General features: G+C 42.6%; 2 protein-coding genes across 2 annotated transcripts in view; one reads left to right on the top strand and one right to left on the bottom strand.

Moving 5' to 3' along the window:
- The window catches only part of LOC119558832, a 41,127-nt gene that overhangs the window by 4,299 nt on the left and 12,555 nt on the right, over window positions 1–24,273 (bottom strand). The window contains exons 2-8 of the mRNA XM_037872095.1: window positions 20,136–20,245; window positions 16,718–16,816; window positions 16,364–16,499; window positions 16,151–16,287; window positions 15,263–15,488; window positions 14,152–14,350; window positions 2,969–3,363 (exon numbers count right to left, since the gene is read on the bottom strand). Coding sequence (XP_037728023.1) covers window positions 2,969–3,363; window positions 14,152–14,350; window positions 15,263–15,488; window positions 16,151–16,287; window positions 16,364–16,499; window positions 16,718–16,816; window positions 20,136–20,245 — 1,302 coding nt within the window. The remainder of the gene's footprint in view (window positions 1–2,968; window positions 3,364–14,151; window positions 14,351–15,262; window positions 15,489–16,150; window positions 16,288–16,363; window positions 16,500–16,717; window positions 16,817–20,135; window positions 20,246–24,273) is intronic.
- LOC119558844 lies at window positions 8,759–9,694 on the top strand. Its single transcript, XM_037872097.1, has 2 exons — window positions 8,759–8,816; window positions 8,879–9,694. The coding sequence occupies exons 1-2, from the start codon at window positions 8,802–8,804 to the stop codon at window positions 9,689–9,691; spliced, it is 828 nt and encodes a 275-aa protein (XP_037728025.1). The 5' UTR covers window positions 8,759–8,801; the 3' UTR covers window positions 9,692–9,694.

The raw sequence follows: 24,273 nt of genomic DNA, 5'->3' as shown, positions 1-24,273 counted from the left end.
ACAGAAACTTTGGAACAATTCACCAAGGTCATTTTTAGTTTATTGAAAGCAAATAAAATATACCTATTTACCCTTAAACTTAATACCACAAAAATAAAATCGATTTTGATGTGCTTTCTTTTATCAGATGGACACGGAAATGGCCAGAAGCATACATGGTTAAAGAATGATATCAAGGATGGTTAAGACCATCCTTAAATCCATGAATTGAAGTATGTATCTCGCATGAATTCCCGTCCCTATTTAATATTATAGATTATATATTATAGAGAAATATAGATGCTTCTAGATACACATATCAATGTTATGTTAAGAACACAGTTCCAACCTTGACCAATTTATTAGGTCCTAAATGTCTATATAATTATAATCGATATATGGTCATCAGAACATACAAAATTAGTTGACCAAATAGAGTATTATTTAAATCTAAAATTAATAACAGACATTAATCGAGGTCAAGGAAGTATATAAATTTAAGGGGCAAAGTTTGTTCCATAAAATGAATAAATCAGAACAATGATAAGTCCCACAAGTTATCTAGCCAAAAATGGTTAACCGCCGAGAACGAGGCACGAAACCGCTGAAAAGGTCGTCATGATCGGGCCGAAAAAGAGTCCCGAGAAGAGGTCCTTTCTTAAAACTTTTCGCATAAGCAAACTGTTGGCAGCCCCTCAGGGCGGCATAAGAAACAATTACAGAGTGAAGCATTCTCGGCGGCCAAGTGGCAGTGGCCCAAACAAATGACGCACTTCACGCAACATAAATAACACGCATACGCCCCTTGGTTCAAGTGACAGTTGGCAGCCACTCGGCGGGCAAGGAGGTCGAAAGACAAGACCAGGAAAGACCAGGCGGGAAAGTTGGCCAACGACCATCGTGAGTCATGGGCCTGGTAATGTGTAAATTATTTCGTACAACTCAGGACAATTTACAACACGGGGCTCAACGACTTGGCTGGGACGTTAGTGTTAACAACCGGCTCGTAGGCAAACAAAGCCGGAAAATATATAAATTAACCTTTGTTTGGCCTGCTCCACTGCCAGTTACCAAAAATAAGAGGTGGAGTAAATGAAAATTAAACGTAGACAAAACGGCAAACATATGACGCCCCCCTTTTGGCGTACGACACCAGTTAGGCAAACAAACAAATCCGAAATCCAAGGACGAAAAATCTAATCTGCCAGTTTGAGACAAAGCCGAAGCATTGGCTTTTGTTTAAAATTCCTCGTTGGTTTTTGCCTTCCCAACGACTGCCGACGGTAAATAACAATGCCCCTGCACATTATCATACTAATTTATTTTGTGAAAATTCATCCGTGATTCCATCTTCCATTTCATAATTTCGTGGCGCGGAGGACATTTTGATGAGCTCACTGCTCGTAATTTCAGGCGGATGTGTGTGTACCGAAACAAATATTTGCCTTGCATAGCATTACACGACATAAAATAAATAAAGCAAATATCCGCAGAAATACACACAATGTATTCTGCAGATTTATGCAAATCACACAAGGGCACCGTGTTTGGGAGAAAAAAATGTTTACGAAACACATAATTATTAAAATTGTAATATACATCCGATATCATTAAAAATTGTTTAGAGGAATGCAATTCTTGTTTTGACCCTTTTTTAAATACCATTTCTTTTTTGCGGGTTTCCCAACGTAATTTGGACAAACAAACCCCCACACCTAAAAGACCGATTTTTTAAAGCAGCTAACAACCTAAGCTAGTTATCCCCATTACTATCCGGGAAATTATTTTTTTGACTAATTTTCGTATTTTTCTTACATCACGATTTTTTGCGAAATATGGCCAAAAATGAAATGTTTTAGGATTATATGTCCATCGGTAGAGAATTTAATAACGAGTTCAACAAGGTATGGCAATCCATATTCAGACCATTTTTTCCCATTTCGTACCTAAAATACTACAGGATTTTTATCGAAAAATTACCACCATGATTTTTGCACAAAATATAGATTCCCTGGGTGTATTTTTTTGTAACTTGGCCAAAAATAGTCCCACCAGAGAAAGAATGACTGTTTTGAATAACTTACAACCTAGGCTATCAATCCCCATCAATTTTCGAAAAATTTTTTTTTGCCCAATTTTTTTATTTTTTGTAAGGTGTTACATCACTTTTTTTTGCGGAAAATGGGCAAAAATAAACATTTTCAGTTTGGAATGCCAATCGATTGGGAACTTAATAACGAACTCAACGAGGTATAACATTCTACATTCTGATCATTTGTTCCCAAGTTATTACAAAAATACTACCTATTTTATTTCAAAAATTGCGATATTTTAAAAGTTGTCCAAAATATTAATATTTCTATGTTATTTTTGTTCGAAACTTCGCCAAAAAGGGACGCACTGCAAAAAGAATAACTGATTTGAAATACTGACAACCTATGCAATCAATCCCTAACACTTTCTTAAAATTTTTTTTTTTTTTAAATTTTTTCATTTTTTATAAGGGGTTACATCTTGTTTTTTTGCGAAAAATGGCCGAAAATAAAAATTTCCAGGTTGGAATGCCAATCGATTGGAAATTCAATTACGAGTTCAACGAGGTATGCCGTTCTATTTTCTGACCATATTTCGCAACTTACTGGGTAAAATACTGAACTTTGGGACGTAAAATATAGCCTAGTACTCATTTAAATCCCAAAGTCTATGCAATTAAAATTCTTAAATATATAAAATATAATATTCATGAATATTTTCGAGTGCACTATTAGTATCGTAGGCTTTTTGATTAAAAAGAATCAATATATGTATAGATATTTTTCTAAAACCCCTTCATAATAACTTTAACTCTAGGGAGTACTAAAAGTATGTATATATCATTACTTATTTTAAAGTATTGAAAATATTTAATCTAAATTTCGGGTTTCTATAAGTAGTTCTCAAGTTAAATGTATTATATTCCAGTGAGCCCCCCACAACAATTTCCACTCACCTTTCACCGAGTAGGTCTTGTAGTCGGCGTACTGCTCGCCCTGGCCCACGGTGGCGGGAATGGTGGACAGGCAGGTGATCTCCATGCGGCTGTTGGTGCCCACGTGCTCCTCGGTGAGCTCGATGTTCAGCTGGCTGATGCTGAACATGCCCTTCTCCTGCTGGGCGGCTGTCACGGCCGCGGCGGCTGCAGCCACTCCGCTTCCGCCGCCGGGATGCGAGAGGGGTCGCTGGTATCCCGCTGCCAGCTGGTTCATGGGTCCTGCGTTCGACGGAATGCCCAGCTCCTTGTTCATGTTGGGGGCCTGCGGACCGAAGCCACCGCTGTTCAAAGTGCTGCGGATGATGCCCAGGGCGTTCTCGTTTATGTGGCGCCGGTACTTGCGGTTGCTGTTCCTGCAATATAAAAAGTGGGGAGTCTGAGTGACTGGGTTTAATGTGCCTGCGACCGGCAATTTGCACACAAATAAAATCGTAAATATTTGCATTTTATGATTGATGTGTGCCAACGTGAAAAGCAAAATAAAAGCCTGGGAAAGTGAGAGTGGGGTAGCTTCCACATGCCGGGCACGCACATCTGATTCCCATACAATACCGCTTTTTGGTTACCAAGGGGATTGCTATCTTCATTTTCACCCAAAACCCAAGACCCAAAACCCCTGAGTAATTGATAACTGAATGGCTATGAGGTTTGCGAAAGAGGCTCGCCAAGAATTCCACAAAAATTCAGAGTTTATTGAGCCTTTCGAGTAAGAGTTCTCTGCTGATTGGCAAGGCTTTCTAATGGTTCGCCTGCATTACGGCCTGATTAGTTTGCATTATTCAGCCGTATCGCACATTGTGAGTCTAATTAGCTTTTACGACTTTGCTTCATATTTGATAAGAAGCCTGAACGGCATACAAATGAGCCCGGCTCTGTGGATAAGCGGTTGTGCGGCTTTGGCTTCGGGGCCTCCAGATCCTCAGTCCCCTGTAATTACACCGGGGTTTGTTCGTTTGTTCGTGTACGGCGACATGTTGCTTTATTACAAATTCAAAATGACAGCGAAATTACCTTTGGTATTGCCAGCACACACAATAATACCCCCGCACACCCGCAGATTCTCTTGAGCAAATAATGTCGAGGCCATAAAGTTTAATGCTGGCAAACCAATTGTCAGCTGTGTTAGTTTATGGCCCACATATACATTGTATATTGTATCGAAATCTGTATCTTGAAATTCGAGTTAAAAGCGCTCACTTCCGTCTCATTTAAGCAATTATTCCATTTGCATAGCTCTCGTCCTTGCTGCCTGCTTATGCAAATTGCAAAGTAAATGCCATGGAATTTTAGCAGAATTATATTTAAATATTATTTGGCTTAAAGTGCACTGGCTGAGACGCAGGATGGGAGGGATCCTAAGGATACGAAGGATGCCGCAGGCACTCGTACAGATAAAGCAAGGTGTCAGCAAAAAGTTGCTTTTCTATGGCGAGTGTTTGCTTCTCTTTCAATCTTCCTTAGAATGGTATGTGTGTGCTCTGCAGAATACCCAGACTTCCTTTTCCTCTGTGCAACCATAGCACTTGGCAACTTTAGGGAAAATGGGCAAATGTCATGCAAAATGTGGGTCTGCAAGACAACTTCTGAATACGCTTTATATACGGAACCAAAAAAAAAAAAAAAAAAAGAAAAGTAATTTTCTTTATGGCTGCAAATTTGATTTGCAACCATCAAATGTGTAGCCTCTTTGGGTCTAATGAATATCTCGGAAATGTTACCTATTTTCCTGGTTTTTGAGTTATGCTTTCCCGAGAAACTAGCACAAACAATTGGCTAGGAGTGGCTTTTCTGGGCGAAACTTAAACAACATCGACAGCCAAGAGCATTGGTAGTAAGCCAGTTAAGCCAGCAGAGCAAACAAATGCGGGCCAAAACCCAGAGCAAATGCACAGCATCCTCATAAGCCTTCGACAGCTCCATCTCCTGCTCCAGATCTTCCTGGATGGTTGGGACCAATGGGATGATGACAGCTGGCAGTTGGAGCTGGGGCATCATCAACGGAGCTGTTGTTACTGCGAAGCTACTTGCACTACTTCCCCTGCAGTTGTCTTAATAAAATTCCTTATGCAACGCACTTTTCGCAGGAAACACTGCCACCGGTTGCGAAAACGAAGGACGAAGATGGCAGAGAATTTTCAGGGCAAAACAGCTAGGACAACACAGGAAGCTCAAGTTCAAAACATAACAAACTTGCCGAGCAATTCAAATCAGACGGAAATGCGGGCCCCGGTGTTCCAAGTTCTAGTTCTCATCCCTGTCCTCGGAATAGTGTGTGCAAGTTATGAAACTGCTGTCTGGCATGACACTTTAAATTCCGCTTTACCCTCCTCGATGGGAACCAAGGATTCGGTTTCGCAATATCTTAACTCTTGGCTGACATGCAAAACCTCCTTCGTGGTTCTTCGGGCCCGACCCAAGGCGATAATTTGAGAAATGTGCCTAATTAATTGATAAGTCATGTAGTTTCGTTCTGTTCCTGGGCCCTGGAATATTTATGTGTCTCTGGGCCACAAAAACCGATGCCTAATTTCGTTTACAAACGCGTTGAAGGCGTCTACGCCAACGCAACAAAACCCATTAGCAATTTATGATGGACACAGGAGTCCAGAACAGAGATGGTAATAGTGCTGTGCTGTCGGGGTCCTAACTTTCTGTCAAATACAGTTTAAGTTTTAACTTTGTTGTTTAGGATATCTCACAGTCGCACTATTGGTTTACTATATATCAGCAGTTCCTTAGTCGCTATTTATACTTTTAACTTTGTATAAATATGTTTCTGGGATTCCTGTATATTTTGATAGCGTGATATATTTAATTTTATAATAAAATTAAAATGGTACCAAAAATAGATACTCATAATTTCTATAAAGTACATAGGTTTGTTTAAAAGTTATTTTCAAGTCACTTCACTTCATTATCCGTCTATCTCAGGAATGGCCAAACTTTATAGTTATAATCAGAAACCTTTTAAGCTCTTTTAATCTAGCTGTTTTTGGTTCCCTCTCCCCAGAACCATATTATTCATCCCCCTGAATAACCGGCAACACTGAAGGGCCCAAAGCATCGGGATTTCCAATCCAAACGAGAGCATTCGGCTGGCCATCAACCCACTTAGCTGGGAACAAGCAAAGCAACTTAAGTGGGCGCCAGGGCTACGTGCAAAACCATGAATTTCTTATGCCGCCATGCACAAAAAGAGGTCTTGAGATCGGAAACCGGAACTTGGGTGAACCGCAACTTAGTAACAACAACAACAACAACAGCAACAAAGAACTACAAATGGCAAAGAAACCAAACAGATTACCAGCAAAACTTTTGGCTAGGTTAACTTTGCAATGCCGAGGACGGGGCTCTTGGCCGAAATCAAATCCTGGCCCGTGGGCCGAAAGCTCCAGCGATTCGTTCCCCGAAAATTACATGGCGAAACGCATGCAAATTTTGTTGCCAAGTAATTGCCCGGGGCCAGCTAATTTGTATTAACTATTCAGGGGTGTAAAGTGTTTCGTCATCGGCAGCGATGCCAAGTCCATGTCGACCTAACAAGTGTCTAACTTACGGCTCAAATGCGCGCGCGCACAAAAGAGCGCTGCGAAAAAATGTGTTTGAAACTGGGTTAGCCAACAAACTGTGCACTGAGGGAAATTTTTGTAGTTTCCACAATGGCAAACAAATAATGATAAAAATGTAGACACTGTCAAAAAAAAATTCTTTAAATAAAAATCAAGAAGACTGAAGACACAGTAATTTAAATGACTAAATTATCTAGTGTACTATAAATGTATATTAGGATTGGCCAAATTTATTACAGTCATTTTCTGATCAGGTAAACATTCTTACAGATAAAACTCAATAAAATTATATATTTTAAATGTTGAAAAAGTGAACAAAATACTCTTGAAAATACAGATATTAGAAGATTTTGTTCTAGATGTCTTCTTGATTTTAAGTAGGATGTTAATTTTGCTTATATTAGATGAAGATTTTATCTGAAGATTTTGGTTTTTCTTACAATTTGAAAGTGTGGAACATATTTAAACTTTTTCTCAACAACTGTTTTATATTTTTTCAAGTAAGCGTTTGAGTTTTTGTAGTGTAAGCCGACAGGAAACTCCACTGGCACCGTTGGCAACCTTTCTACCACCACCAACTCCACTCAACTCGACTGACAACGGCAACTGTTACGCGTGTGAAATTATAACTGACAGCAGAGCTTCTTTTGTCGTCGCTGACTCGTCCTGGCATGCGGTTCATTGAATAATTTATGCACTATAAAGTGGCACCACCGCCCCTTCCCATTCCCGTTCTTATTTCGGTTCCCACTCCATGTGGATGGAAACCCTGGGATTCCTTCGTACCAGCAAAAACAGGGCCAAAATGCCAAACAGAGACAGTTGTTTGGCATTGCTATGCAAATGCGAATGCGAAAACTTCATTAAGTGCCCCTGGAACTATTTATATTAATTGCATGCGTGTTCTCCTGCCAAAAGAAACATTTCCACCTGGGTTAGCCAACTAATTAGAGATCAAATCAAACGGAAAATTGTTCATTATGGTAGCAGTATCATAATTTAACCCACTCAATTAGGAAAAACAATTTGATGAATTTAGCTAAAATGAAATTATTACAAAAGTAATTGTAGCTGGCTGCCCCAGGGCCTTGCCACACATGTTGCACGCGATTGACTGCCCTGCCATGGGCCAACCGCTCGTAATTGGCTTAATTGGGCATTTATCGTCAATCACGGAGTTGCATGTTCATGTTTGGCTTGAAAAATGCATATTTCCGTAATTAACTTGATTGCATTTCGATGGAAAGCGATGGCAAAGCCAGTTCCGCAGGGCTAAGTTCATTACCGGCCGAACAGTTTGACAGACATTGCTGACAGGCCGAAAAGTATACATCGAAATTCTCGGGTTTGTAGTTCAATTGGGCAATCGATGAATGAATCAAGCATATCAAATTCCACAATGAAAGCCATCATAAATGCCTGATAATATGCAAATGGAAACGGGGAAAAAAACACAATAAAATGAAACCGAAAACCACACAAAAATGCCACAAGCGACATGGGGTTAATTTGCATAAATAGGTTTTTTGTGTGTTGTTTCTGGCTTATTTACGAAACTCGTAATTATGACCATAAACCAGATACCGTGGACAGTCGGCGAGTAGCCATTTGATTAGCGACTGATTTGTGACGATCTTTCATAGCCAATCTCCACTGCCTCCGGGGGCTGCCAATTGCCGGAATGATATATTGACTGTATTAATTAATTTTGAATTTGGCCAATCATTCCCAGAATTTTGTGGATATTGTAATTGATTTGTTTTTCTCTTCTCCCCCTTATACATGTGTAGTATTTGCAATTAATTAAATACAACCAGCTATGCAAACCGGCTGGCATTGCTCCACTTAAATGGCCATAATTTGATGGTTTGGTAGGCCAAACTATTCCAGTTTGTTTTTGCATTTCGTTGGCAGCCGAAATTGGCAAACCGTTTTCGAATTTATGCAAACTAATGCTGGCGGATACAGTTTTTCAGCCTTTTGCGTCACCTGCAACGGGTATTGGCTATGGATATTGTATTCGATTTTGGATTTTGGATCAATGGCATGGGCTACACCCGCTGTCTCATCTCAACTCGGAAATCTGCATCTTAGATTGGACTCGCTCGGGGCTTTCGAGCTATAAAAACGCCCCTCTGCCAGATGGGCTGCATCATTAGCAGCTTACACCTCCCGGGGCAAACAGATTTCATCGAAAATTGGTTAGGAGAGCAGCCATCAATATGCGTGGATATATCGTAAGTTTAATGGGTGTTATTTGTTTTAACAGTTGGTTTCAATTTGGTATGTTGTTTCTCAGATTTTGGCTGTCTTGGCTGTGGCTCGCGCTGATGTGGGTGGCTACAACTATGGAGCAGGTCATGGTGGTTCTGTGTCTGGAGGTTCTATTTCGGGGGGATCTATTTCGGGAGGCTCTATCTCTGGGGGCTCCATCTCTGGGGGCTCCATCTCTGGAGGCTCTCTCTCAGGAGGCTCCCTGTCTGGAGGATCGTATTCCACCAACTATACCCCCGTGAACACCGAGTTCAACAAGGAGTTCTTCACCTACTCCGCTCCCGAAGCGGATTTCGAGGACAACAGGAGCATCAGTGACCTGGCCCAGTCCCTCAAGAAGAACCTGCGCGTGGTGTTCATCAGGGCTCCGGAGAACAAGGGTCTGGAGAACGCCGCCCTGGCCCTGGCCAAGCAGGCTGCCGAGCAGCAGACCGCCATCTATGTCCTGACCAAGCAGGGTGACCTCTCCAGCCTGGCCAACCAGCTGCAGAACCTGAACCATGTGAGTGCCAGCAAACCGGAGGTGCACTTCGTCAAGTACCGCACCCAGGAGGATGCCCTCAATGCCCAGAGGACCATTCAGCAGGAGTACGAGCGTCTGGGCGGCTCCTCCACCTCTCATAATGGAGGTGTGGCACCTGTCCTGGACTTTGCCACCAAGTTGCAGCAAGTGCAACATCAGCAGCAGCAGCAGCAGCAGCAGGTGCAACTGATTGATGAGCGCAGGGCTTCCGCCGGAAGTGTAGCCGCCGAGCTGGAGGCTCCTTCGGCAGGATATATCCCACCTGCAGCTGCTGCCCCCAGTTCCACCTACCTGCCTGTGAGCAAGGTCAAGTAGGCGAGCCGACCCACCACATCCTCTAAGTGCTACTTTATAAAATACAAACTTAATTTAATGTATACTCAATACGTGTGTGGTTGTTGCTGTCGGGATTAATGGAGGCCATGATTTCAGCGCCTTGTGGTTGCTATCGGTCAGTAGTTGGCCTGCAATTAAAACTAAAAGCGCATTGGCATTGGACGGGCTTAAGAGTGGCCGTAAATGGAAGTGACCGTGTGCCCTCTGACCCCGGTTTATGGCACCACCGTTGACCCGCCCAAAAAGGATTACTGCCACACACGCGATCAGGGCCAAGTTGGGGCAGAGCTAATTACCGCCACATAGAGCCAATTTCTGGGTTTCAGTCGCGACATTTAATGGCCTCCCTTTCTGAGGGTCAAGACGGTGGCAATTTTCTCCTGCACAAGAAAGCCACACTGAGAATTAAATGAAAATTACTAGCTGCATTCGGGGGGGGCGCACTCCTTTGTTGACCATCATGAAATTCCAGCTAGTAAGCCAGGAAAAACCAAGAAGCTAGAAAATTAGAAAACCAAAAAGTGCTTTGTTTTCTGTTTTCCGCAAGTCCTTCGCGGTGGCCTTAGCACTCGCACCGACATACCTCAAAAATAATTTAAAAATTTAGTTTTAATAGCAATTCCATTTGCAGCCAAGTGGCAAGTGAGCACCAAGGAGTCGCAAGAAAAGAAAACCTCCTATTAAAGAGGTGTTTCCAGTGGCCGATTTAAGCCGCCTGCTCGTTGGCGTTTTGGATTGCTTTTCGGATATATCGTGTGTGTGTTGCGTTCGGAGCTTCTGGCTTCTGGCACAAAGGAAGTGTGCAAAGGGCAAGTAAACTGCCGGAATAAAAGCCAGGTTGAAGCTAGACGCAGACAAGGACCTTCAGACCTGGCCAACATTTAGTTTCGACTCTGTTCTCTTCTGGCGTGAGCCTGCCACAAAAGGCCTTACGTGTTGCACAAACATAAATTGTGCAACAACGTGTAAACTACTTTTTGACTGCATAAAGCCCACCATTCCCATTCCTGTTCCCATGTCCTTGCTGGGCCATCCTTCTTATGAACAACACGCAACACCCTTCTCGTACCAGCCAGCTTTTTATAATGCAGGAAAATCCTTGCTCTTTGTCATATGTAATATAATTGAAAGTTACTTTTATTTTCCAGTTGAACTAATTGCACTGATGAAGTCAAATGTTAGGCCTAAGAAATCCATTCTATATTTTTCAATTTAGAATTTTTTAGGCGATGGCAAAGAAAACTCTGAGGGTTTATTGTTATTAATAAGTATACCTAAAAGTGTGCTATTTAAAGAGAAGATAATTTATTACAATGTGTTTTTCGTACTTTGGGCTTTAAAATACATTGTTGCATACTTTGAGACACCATTATAAAATATAATATGCAAGGGAGTCTAAAAGGATTAAAAGGTTTATTGGTCTATCGCATACAAAATAAATTGTTGCATACCTTAAGACACATTTTTAAGTGATCTCAAAACACAAGGTTTAATTTCGTGAGAAGACATGCATTTTTTAATGAAAAAAGGGTGAACTAACTTCGGTTTCCCAAAGCAGGGTTCCCTGCTTTGTTGGCCATTCCCTCGACAAGTGTTCATTCAGAGCTACGTGTTATGGCCTTTTCAGCCGTGCAACGTCTGCCGTTGTAGCTCGTTGCCTGCCATTCGGTTTTGTTCTTTTCATGTTGCAATCTTAAAGGGTCTTCAAGCTGAGCCCCAGAGAAAACAATGAAACAAAACCGTGAAAGGCAAACAATACCTGATATACCATGGCCATATGAAAGCATTCTGATGTTCCGGCTTTCGAGTGGCACTTTTCTGTCTTTCCTATCAGTCTGTCTGTCGGCAGGCTATTCACTAATCACGTTAAGCGGTTAATTACTTTGCAGGGCAGATGTCACAGTCTACTGGGTACTGAGATAGTCACACATTCGAATGACCCCACTCAATATTTTATGAGAGCCATAAATCTTGCAAGGTCACTGGGTTGGGGGTTCTGGGTTCATTGGGGGTTATGCAGGGGGGCATTGGGCGGTGACATTAGCATTGCATTTGCATACAAAAACATGAATATTTTCGCCACACCGCCGCGTGGCATATAGCATAGCATGCCACCCCACGATGCACAAACTTAATAAACAGCGCAGTTTATTCCACGCCTGGCCAGCCAAGCAGCCCACACAAACATAAACACAAACGGTGGAGAACCCAAGGAATTTATGCACATTGGCATGCACATAAACGCTGCCTGTTACTGGTTATTGTAGCACCGCTCGGCCTTGTCCTGCCTTTGTTTTCCCTGCTGTTGCATGTGCACTTTTCAGAGATCACCCCTTTCGCCCCGGGAACATTCAACTTTCCACCAGTTTACGCCAGGCGGCTGCATAAATATGCAACGCTTATCACATGGTTTTACGGCAGAAGGGGCTTCACAGTTTTAGTAATGGTCGGGGGGCCAAAATCACGCCCACATAAACCCATAACTGAAGCCGTCTACAGGTGTCTGTAAGGATGGTTAAGGCTGGTTAAGCCAAGTATAGTGGGTGGAAAAAAATCGTTTACAATTTGATGTAATTTACGGTTCTAGCCGGCTATCATAGGGTAGAAAGGGTATTCGGGTGGGCTTATAGAGCGTGAAGGATTTCTGTTCTGTGAAATGTACTCGTGATATGAATGGGTTCTATTAGTTCCTTCCTACCTTTATTTATTTAAGCTTATTAGTTCTGAAAGTAACTCAAGCAAGTTATTTTAAGTCCAGATAAAACCATACTAAGTGTCGAAAAGTTTGCTAAGAAAAATTTCAATTCAAACTGCTTTTTAAATGATTTTAAGCTTTATTGCATACTTTTGGGTAAAGATGTAGTAAATTTTTTTAAAACAAACGCTTTTACATAAACTTTTACAACATAATTTGAAGTGAGCGGCTCCTTGATAAAGGATAGCATATTCTCCTTGCTCAAGGACTACGCCAATCTCTTTTTTGCCTGCCAGGAGTGAAGCTTATGCTGAGCGTTAGCGCCTCGTGCGCTTTGAATATAAATTATTTCATATTGCCATTGGGCTCTCAGCGAAATTAGTTCCTCCCCCAGCACCTCACATCCTCTGCAGGACTGCCAGGACCACCTTCTACTTACAGCACTCTGAATTGTGGGAAATTATTTATAAAATAGTTTTCCGCACTGCTCGTGCATTCGGGCTGGCTTCTTACCCGCGGCAAATGCAATTAGCATTCGCTGATTACCCGGCGAGGAAATGGCACGAGTGTAAATTATGGTTTTTACTTTATGGCAAATTAACCAAGTGGGTTTATTTCGCACACACATGCGCGCCGCTAACTTTTAACGGCCATAAACTCGGGATTCTACGGAGGCTGAATTCGAAACTTTTCGGCTTATGCTAATGTGAAAGCCAAGCGGCAAGTAACCGCCTTTAAATGGCAAATTCATTTGCCAATTACCAGGGGCCGTGACATTTGAGCTGGTCCTATTTTGAATTTTTTTCCGGACTGCCTCGTAATCTGTCAACCCACTTGGCCAGTTGCAGGGAAAGGGTTGAGAGTTGAGGGTAGAGCTCAGGTGCACAATGGCTGTCCAGCTGTCAGGCCATGAACATGGTACTCCAGTGCTTTGTTTGCTCGCAGGACCATTTCTATTTCAAATAGCCCCAACTCCCGACCTTTGACCCACCACCACCCACCACTTACTGCCCCCCAAGACGGGCCACGTGGCGTATGTGCAATGCGGACTTCAAAGAGCCAGCCACTTCGTGGAAGCGCCAAGCGACTCGTGGCTTTCATTAAGCTGACACCTTGCCCCCGCCCACTGCCTGGCCACGCCCCCTTTCTATTCGATGCCCAGATCATATACAGTACACACAGAACTACCCAACCACGTCCCTACACACTCCTACAAAGTTACGTGGCCAAAAGTTGTTATATTGGAAAAGTTTCTCTGCTTGATTTTTAATATCACAGGTGAACGTAAATTATTTATTGCATTCATTTACGTTTCACATCCAATCGCGCCACGTAAAGATTTCGAAAAGCTGGCAAGGTTACAAGGTGGGTTTCCTGGGGGGGTACATGCGGGTATTTTCAGCCACAAGGAGCCACAAAATTTATTTATGCGTTATACAACAAAAGGCAAAGAAACTCTAACAATGTGCCAACAGCCGTTGGCTTTAGCCAGGGAAAATCCTTTTAGACCATAGATAAGGAAACTTTAATAAACACGCCACACACGCAAACTGGGAAATTGATAAGAATATGAAAAGTTTGTGGTGGGTAAAAGTTTTCATGACCGCCAGAGGTATGTTCCCTTGGCTACTTATAGCCACCGTTCTAAGCTGGTAACTGAAAGTTGCTGCCTTTTAATTTGTATGGCCCATAAATACGGGTCACAGGGTACTTGCTCTTGATAAATGTCCCTGCGACTACTCACCTGTGCTTCTTCATCTCCATCTGCTGCTGCTTCTTGATCTCCATCATCTTCTTGTTGTTGCTGTCGTAGTTGCGCTGGTGCACCTCGTGGAACTCGCCCACATCGTGGTAGTTGGCCAGCGAGCCAAAGGGATTGTTGTAGAGGCTGCCATGGTGACCGTGCCCCTCGTGGTGGTGCGACAAAAAGTGCGGGAACTCATCTGCAGTGACGGGAAAAGTGGGGAAAGCGGTAAAATGGTAAGCTGGGAATTGAGCATTGCAAAGGAAAGTCGAAGAGAACAAGGAGCCCAGGAGGTCAGCGGTCAAACTAATTAACGCAAACGCCGCATTGGCAGTTCCTCGTTTGGAACGCAAACAGCACCGAAATGTCGCATTAGCCAGTGGTGCTTCACAGCTTGTTGTCTTGTCAAGTGCAGACACACAGGGAGAAATTTTGAAAAGGAAGTATAAGCTAAAAGGTAAAATTCTAGTGTACCAGCTCATATTTCTTGAAATTAATTAGTATGCTATTTTAAAAAACTAACTAAAAAGCTCTACTAAATGTGAAACGAGGTACAAGTAATATTCGGTTCAGCTACCTTTGCTTATGGTTCTTGATGGGCTTTCATATATCCTTCCTTTAACTATTGTCTTCTTATTAATCTTAATAAAGTGCATTACCATTTCACTTAAAATTGTTGTATTTATTTTGAATTTCTCTTTGATTATGGATTAATTGTTTGAGACAAGTTGGGATCAGCTAATATATTGCTTTGACGTTTATATATTCCGGGGTGCTACAGAAATCACTAGGGGCTTGCAACCATTTTTAAATGTAATTGTAGGTGTCTAAAAGTATGCAACAATATATATTGCACTAACAAATACAATGAATTCATTCAGAAAGACGACTATGCGTCATGCACTGCATACTTTTAGACACCTTATATAATATTTTAAAGTGATTTCAAAACCGTAGTGATTTCCCTATCATAAATAAATTCATTTGGTACTAAAATAAGACTTGTCAATAAATTGTTTCCACTTCTAAATATCAAGATGTTGTTTCTTTAAGAAGCTATTATTTCCCCCAGTGAATCTCCTCCGTGGCCAAGACAATGGCCACCACTTACCCGCTCGTGCTCCTGCCGGCCAGCGTAGGCTTTTGTCGTATCGGTCGATGTACTGGCCCACGGGGACATGGTACTGCTGGTGGTACTGGTTGAAGTACTGCTGCTGGTAGTACTGCTGCTGCAGCTGCTGCTGACTCAGCTGCGTCTGCTGCTGCTGCTGCGTGCGGCGCTGGTGCTTCCCATTGAACGAGTAGGCGTGGTGGGTGCGCACGTACTTGTCCTCCACCTGTCGATGGGGAAACAGGGGCACAAAGGAGCCCCCGAAAGGACAATGAGTCAGAAGGTGGAATGAGTGGTGGTATGCCAGGTCAGCAAAACAATTACAAAAGTCACTTCAATGTCACAGCCCCTTCCAGAGCCACACACCTGGACCCGAGTGCCCGCGTCCGGCTTAAATAAAATATGGATCGGGACCCAAAGGGCCAGTCCCACATCTGGCCACATACACTCCGTACCCATGTTGCATTGCCAGCGGGCGCGTTTATGAATAAATTTCATTTTAGACTGGCCCCGGCCAGCCATAATGAATTTATTTAAATTTCATTTCCTCTCGCCGCCGACAGCAGCTGGCCGTTGGCTTTTGCAATTAAAATGAAAGCCATCCCGAACCCTGGCCCGGCCCATGTAGGCCATAATTATAAAATGGCTTAAACTGATGTTAATCTTAATGCTTTCTGTGTGATGTGTGGCTATCCCCATCCCCAGGCAGTCATTTCCAGTGCATTATCCTAGTGATTAACCAGCTGCCCGTCGGCATTTTTCGCACATAGTCAGGCATTCAGACATTCCGGTCCGCAGTAAATAATCCATTGCAATTTGGTTCCGATTACGGGGAATTGCGCAATCGAATTTGGCTGAATTGCCGCCTCAAATATCACGCATACGCACCTTTTTCCCATTGATTAGCCACGTGATGTGTGGGGCGGGGCGACCGCGGGTGGTGTTGCACAGGGCGAACAATTTCTCGCCCACCGCGAAGGGCGTCCTTTTGCGAAACCTTATGGTGGGCGGACCCGTCTGGGGCACTGCAAATGGGCACAGATACATATAGGTGTAATTAAGCTGGCTGTTGGCATTATCATGTTTGGTATTATTACGCACAGAACACGCTCATCAGCTCGTCGGCGCTGGCCTTGGTGAAAATGGGCGTATCCGTGGAGACCTCGCAGTAGAACTGCCCGGACAGATCGAACTGGACATCCTTGAGGGTCACCTGCTGCTCATTCGAGTTGTCCCACTGTTGATTAAAGGGTGCCAAAAAAGAAAGGGAATTACTGACAGCGTACATAGAAAGCTCATTAGCAAATCAATTGATTGGCAATGTCCACAAATTATCTGCAGTTCACAGGACATGCTAAATCAGGGTACGATTAAGGTGCAGTTGTAGTGGACTGACAGCCGTAATGGTGATGGAGTATATAAGTGGCCAGTACTCGCATCAGTTGGCCTACTTACATCGATTTCGGCCCCCTCGATGGTCGAGTTGCGGAATGGCGGATTCCTTCCGTTTATGAATTCAAAGAACTTGCCCTTGTCAACCTTCAGCCATGTCACCTGCAAAAGAACAGAGAACATTTATCAATATTAAAAGAATGCCATTCGGATTGCCGATTTCTGTTTCTGACAGTGATTGAATGTGTCAGCTCTGACAGGATCCCCGGATCATTTAATGCTGCAGCGGCATATATTAATAAATGCTTTAAATGGTATTGCGCAACTTCGTTCGTTATTCGTTACGTAACCAGCAGTACAGCTAAAAAAACAACCCCAATCCGTATTTTAATTCCAATTCCCTGCCAACGGCAGAGCAATTTAACTTGGCAACAAGTTGCACTAACTGAATGATGTTGTTGCTAGCGCGTTAAACTGTAAACTGTAAATAATAAAACGTTTTTATTGGAATGGCAGAAATGGCAGATTCTGGAGGGGTGTGCCAGAATAAATGGGGTGTTGGCGCATGTCACCCCTGCAATTAAAAACAAAATCTACAAACGCAACTTGCACTGGGACACAAAAAGTTACTGCTACTGTTACTCGGTTTTTTTTTTAGGGGGGCGTGAGCCATGGGGGCGTGGTTCGTGGGGCTTACGACAACGACAAATATGAATAATGAAAATGGAAATTAATTTTCATGCGCAAGTTTTCCACATTCAACTTAAAACTAGCTGGGCTGACAACGCTTTTCTGGCCGGATGTGCGGCTCATGTCGACCATTTTTAATTACGCCCAGCATTTATTTATTATGCATATTTTTTAACGCCCCGCATTTATGTGCTTGCTTTAATCATATTTCAGCGGGGTATTTGAGCGCCGGATTAAGGCTGAAAAGTAATTTATTTTTCTTGTGGCGACAGGACTTTGTCCTTAATCATTGCTGAAGCCCAATACCTGATTAAAAAATGTTGTTAATAAGCTACATGTAATGTTTTTCACTTGTCTGATAAGGGACCAACATTCATCAGGAAGTACATTATTTCAGAAAAATGTTTTACTAATAAATTACATTTTTATAAAGTGTAAAGATAGAGTTAAGCTTGATAGAGTTCTCTTTAAATTATGTTTAAAGTATGTATTATTTATAAAAGTGCCTGAAAGCATTCAGTGGATTTCAAATATATTGTAGCATACTTTTAGACACCTTATAATTGATTTCCGAGGTAATGTCTGTTATAGTCTGTTAAAAATTCTCAAATGGATTTATGTGTTCAGTTTCTTTAAAAATCTATTCAAAAAGGTGTCTAGGGAGCACCATTGGCCAATGCACTCCCATGAACCCGCGGGTCAGATGGTCTCAGGTGACTCCACGTGTGTCTGACTCCCAGGCGTCTGCTGATAGCTCGATTGACACGCTCGGGACAAATTGCATTGATTGCACGCAACTTAATAATATTAATGTGCTTATTGAATGTGTCCGCGGCAGGCGAGGCGTATGCGTAATTTGTGCCGCAAATGTTGCCATTACTCAAGTCCGTGTGTGTTTAGCGCCGTGCGGGTCAATCAATAAAGGCCACACAAGCACTCAGCCACCAAACCACTGAACCACTGAAGGGGTCACAATGAGAGGGCAAACACAAACGGGAATACAAACACAAACTTTGTGGGTCGGGTTCTGGTTAGGGATCTGGAATGGCCGGCCATTAGCGCTCTCTAGGACCGCCAGACACGCATCGAGTTTTATCAACCACTTGTGGTCGTTCCAAACATTTTCCCTCGCCTTGACATGCAACTGCCAATCGCCATATCGCTGGCATATGGCCAATGGATCCGAAAGTAATGAAAAACAAAGGTCCTCGGCCTCCCAATATTTACCTTTCCCGCTGATGATGTGTTTGCTTTGGCGTGTCTGCCTGCGCCTGACTTTCATTCTTTTGACTTTAGGGTTTTGTTTATATTTGGGCTTATTAGGACCCGCATATAGGACTTCCCGTACCGCGAAACTAACACAAATAATACACGAAAGGCTGAAAAGTGGTAAATCAAAAGCTCATTAATGAGCTGCCCCGATGGCAGACTGTACTCACTCCGTAATGAGTTAATTTAAGAGGGTATATATATAGAAATATTTTTTTTTTGTGCAAATATTATGTCCTACATGTGTAAAGGATGCCTAACCGTCCGTCACTGTTAGCATTTGCGTTTTAATTGCCTTTTTAGTGCCACTTCCACACAATTTGCCACGCTTCGTGCAACAATTCGAATGGCGAATGGCGGATGGCGGCGAGCGCACTCGCTTATATAGTTAATTATACTAATTAGCTATTGCCCAGCACTGCCCACAGAACTCGACCGACTGGCCAAATAAATAAATGTCTACATTTGAGTGGTATGTTTGGCTATTTGGCCGCTGGTCGGTTGGCTAATTGTGCATGTTTCCCGCCCCAAAGCACACACTTCCCTTTGGCGCATTAAATTTGTTAGTTGACACTTGGCGGATCCCCGAATTTCCAAATTTCCATGCAAATGAGACACCACAATGGCGGCTTAAAGTTGCCGCGGGTCACGATCCGGAAACACGACATGGAATTCTGTGTACTTCAGTGTTTTCGAGTGCGGCTCTCGGCATAACAATGGATATGCCACTCCACCTCAAGACCCCACTCCACCTTAATGTCAACGTCAATTCGGTTGTGTTCTAAATTCATCCTGTTTCCAGGGAAAAAAAATAATCAATATAAGGCTAATGTTGGCCTGACCTCTTTTTGGGCCATAAAATTTGTACGCTTTTTTATGGTACTTAGAGCAAGCAAAATGTTGACCTTGAATTGGCATCGGTGAGAATAGTGCTTCCACCGCAAAAGTTCACAACTAAATTGAAAGCAGAAAATTCCCTCACCCGTTCAGGTCAAGTTTTCCGCATTGGCCATAAACTTAAGTTGGCCCGAAGAAGGCTTGGCCATGATTTTGGCGTACGCAAGTGCGTGTCTGTTGACGTTTCGTGATGGAATTAAGTAAACTGAAGTGAAATTAATTGCCGCGAGTCTGGGTCTGAGTCGATATTGAGACGGAAGCGGTAAAAGGTTTATGGCCCACCCTGCAACTACGGATTCAATGGAGCGGAATGGCACTTTGAGTGCAACTTTTTCGCAGTGGAACCGGGATGCCTTTGACTGCCACAAAGTTGTGGCACGAAAGTTCTGCTCTATCCTCCTCCATCCTGGCCGCAGGATACGTCTCGACGTCCTGGTTGCTTTTTGTCACAGTGCCGGAAACTTTCTGCCCACAAAATATATGGCACAAGGCGAAACAAAGTTTCTTTGTGCCTTGTACCCATGGTTGAGCAATTTTTATTTTTCAATTTAAAGTTCTTAATGCGCTTTCCATAATTTATATGCGCATGCATGACACGGAGTTAATCCAATCGCCAGTCACTTACCTTGAACAGTATTTCCGGCTGGACATTGTGCCGGCACTTGAAGGTGGCACTCGATCCGCGTTCCACATACCGGGGCACCACTAATTGCACCTCCACATCCGATTGTCCAGCTGAAAGGGGGTAAAAAACAGATAAAAACACATATAAGTACGGGTAAGAAGCGGAAAACAAAGGATCCCTCTAGAATGAAAAGTTCGCCCAATTGTGGTTTAATTGAAAAACCATTAAAAGGCTTGGTCAAATGAAAAGAAATCGGTAGGAACCCAGCTATGCAGGCAATTTAAGGAATATTTCGAAACTGCGGCTGCCCCTTTGGGTGAAAGATACGCCAGTAAACTGGCAGATTACGGAACACCGTCCTTCGACCTGGCTCAATAAATCTTAATTTGTTTGCCCAAGTGCACATGAGAAATTTTTGCGCCTGCATGGGGGAGTAAGTGCGTCCTGCAGCCGGGGTGTCAAATATTTGCAGCCCTCTTTTATGGAGGAGTCACCATTTTCCATTTTTCACACGAGGGAAATGGCTGAACGGGATGGACAGGATGGCCGGGGGAAATGGGTATTTGGGTGGCATTTAAACGACACTTTCCCAGCCAGCACGTACTATGTTACCAAGGTGCTGCTGCTGGCACTGAATTGAGCTTTAAAAAAAATTGAAAATTTATATTTGTTCGCAGTTCACACACGTGGCTGACCACCGCTGCGTATACGTAATGTGGGCATGTCTGCTCTGCCCGGCAGTTGATGACATTTAGTGTGTGTGTCCTGGCCAAATAACAAGCACGTTAAATGAAGTCCTTTTTTGGCTGATTTTGTGGGCATTTCAAATGTTATGAGAAAAAACTTTGCATATGTTAAAATGAGACAGGAAAGAGTCACAGTCCCATGAATGGCATTGAAAATCAGCATATTTTTTCTAGCATTTCCCAATTGACTTTGCTGATTACTTCTTCAAAAATCGATATATTAATTTTGAATAAGGCCTGCGCTCTTTCGCCACTCGCAATCATAATTAAGACACAAAGTGGCCGAGGGCAAACACATTGCCCCCATTTCGTTTGTTGTTTTTTCCTTTTGAGGCCCTATCCAATGGCGCCAATTTTGCTTCCATTTTCATTTTCATTTATTCACACCACGCGTCCATCGTCAGTCACGCAAAATGTCAACGACTGAGTAAGTAAAAAACGTGTCTGACAGCGCGAAAAATATGGAAATAATCGGATAACGCAGAACGAAAAGAACAAAACCCAATGAAATGAAGCGTGTCAAGTGTACGACTGTGTATATATGGGTATATGGATCGTAGGTATATATGGATCGGTGGTCGGAGGCCCGAAACAGTTGGCAACTTGTTGCAGTACATGGCGTAAACATCGTGGAATCGTGGTATATCGTAGCCCCCAGCATGACGTACGTGTTCGTGCCGCACGCTAACGAGCCGAAATTTGCGAAAATTCAATCATGGCCCGGCCGGCTGGCCAAGACATCCTGGCCCAGACCCAGAAACAGGCCCTGAAAACCGAAAGCCAAACCGCAGCCGCAACAGGAGGAGATGATGCCAGAGTCCAAAGGCCCCGGAGCCCACCGATAAAAAAAACAGGAGCCACTGTCAGTCATCAGACACCGATGGCTTGACTTTCCAGTAGCTGAGGGCTTTATAATTTTTTTTCTCGGCATTTATGTCGTCATTTTTCAGCCCTGGCAGCTGGCCAATATATCTTTGTACTATATCCAAGGCGGGAATAACGAATTTGAACTGCACGACCGCTGACAAGATGCTCAGCCACCGCAATTATGCTTCGTTGACTGTCTGAAAAAAAATTCATTACTAACTTTGGCAACAAAAAATGGGTGGGGTAAAAAACGAGGGGCGCCACAGATCCTTTGGGTTGTGCAACAAGCTGCGAGACGAGTTGGCAGGAGGCTTAACATTTCCACCACTCACTGGATGGATGGTTGGTTGGTTGGCTGGTTGGTGGGTTAAAAAAATAAGCGAACAGCATTTCTTTGTTCGCGCTGTGTTCTTTTTTACAAGCGGAAATTGATGATTTTCCACGAGCTGAGCGACAATAAAGCGTGCATCATGTCAGAAAAACGCAAATAATCAATCAATCAACATTAATCAACGCTCTGTGAAAAAGACAAGCCAAAAAAAGTGGCTCTGCCTTCGAATTTGACTTTAACAACTAGATTAGGGCTAGAAGGAAATTGATATTTATCGCCACAAAACTCAATTCGGCAGTAGATAAACTTCAAGTGCTGCGGAAAGACTCATGGTCGGCAACTTGATTGGTTTCCATATTCATTTCGATATTCCCATTCCCCACCTTGATTAGACAAACTTGCACAGGGAGCAGGTGTTCAAGAATACACACAGCAAACCACAAAACCAAAAGCATAATAAATGTTTACCTCCCTCTCCAGGATATGAACTCAACTTAAACTGCTGACCACAGGACCACTGACCACTGCCAAGGAGTTTGAGCACTTTCCGATTCATTCGGATAGTGTGGCTCTGGCCATGATTAATGGCCAACTATTAAAGTCAATAATTGTTTGCCGTTGGATAATTTAAGAGCCTCAACTGGACAGATGATTGATTGACCATGGTTCCCCTGGACAGGCCGCAATAATTAAATAGTCGGCGGTCGCTGTTTTCCGCTAATTAAAATAAAGTCAAACAATAAAACGAGGCAACAAAAGCGATACATATCGGTCACGTTTTCCTCTGATTGCCACATCAATATTTGCGCGGGAGCTATTAAATGGAATATGTGCCCGGAAATAAATATATTCTTAAATGGTGGTGCTTCAATTAATATGATGATAAAATGTTCGTAGGGTATTCGCCGTGAATAATGAATCATTTTGATTGATGCTTAATCTTTTCAAAAAAACAAGAAAGGAAGTTAGCTTCGGCAAGCCGAAGCTTATATACCCTTGCAGCTATAATTATTAAAATAGTATAAGATAATATGTCAAAAAACACCGAAGCTATAATTTGTTTCATATTATTTTCCTACCAATTTTCCGATCGTTCCTATGGCAGCTATATGATATAGTCGTCCGATTTCGATAAAATTTAATTCAAAATTCAAAATTATTTAAAAATTGTTATTTCCAAGCTTAGGAGTTTATATGCTAAAAAACACCAAAGATATAATTTTTTTTCATTTTTTTGTCCGATTATTCCTATGGGAGCTATAAGATATAGTTGTCCGATCCGGCTGGTTCCGACTTATATACTACCTGCAAAAGATATAAGACTTTTGGGAAAGTTTCAGCCCGAAAGCTTTAAAACTGAGAGACTAGTTTGCGTAGAAACGGACGGACAGACGGACAGACGGACAGACGGACAGACGGACAGACGGACAGACGGACATGGCTAGATCGACTCGTCTAGTCATGCTGATCAAGAATATATATACTTTATGGGGTCGGAAACGTCTCCTTCACTGCGTTGCAAACTTCTGACTGAAATCAATATACCCTCTGCAAGGGTATAATAAGATCCGAGTAACACAAAAATTCTATTAAAAAACTCTCAAACTTTTTGAAAACTCATTTCCAAAAATATTGGTGAAGTCTTTTCGAATTAATTATATATTTATGAACTTTTCTCTTTGCAGTTCAAGCGGTTTTTTCTGTTGACTTCATTGATTAAACATTTAAAAGAATGCTAAAAATATTAGAGCGAATAAATAAATAATAACCATATGTTTCACTTTAAAATTTTCATTTTCCTAGAGGAAGAAATCAGAACCTTTACATTCTTGTACAACCACCCCTTTTAAAAAGTCTATAAAACAAAGCATTTCCAAAGAAATTAAGCTTCCTAAATTATTTACGAACTTCTCTTTTAAGTTAACCCTTAATTTCAAGCTGGCTTTCCTGTTGATTTCAAAGAAACCCATTGCTGATAGGGCGACTTTTACTCGGAGTGTAGCCCGCTCCAAAGACATTCATAATATCGACTGGGGGTCAGCTGTCTTGGCCCGTCCAGCTGTCAGTTGGGCTCCCCGTTGTCCCGATGGCTGGGAGTCATTATGGCAGAGTGGCAGACAATGCCCGGGGCATTCACATTCACATTCCATGGAGTTCATTAGACACAGGCAGCTGCCAAGACATCCTGCCTGTC

Source organism: Drosophila subpulchrella, chromosome 3R (assembly GCF_014743375.2).
Source record: "Drosophila subpulchrella strain 33 F10 #4 breed RU33 chromosome 3R, RU_Dsub_v1.1 Primary Assembly, whole genome shotgun sequence".
In the NCBI taxonomy this organism is placed as follows: domain Eukaryota; kingdom Metazoa; phylum Arthropoda; class Insecta; order Diptera; family Drosophilidae; genus Drosophila; species Drosophila subpulchrella.
The sequence above is the reverse complement of the archived record's forward strand: the minus strand, read 5'-3'. Positions and strand labels throughout refer to the sequence as shown.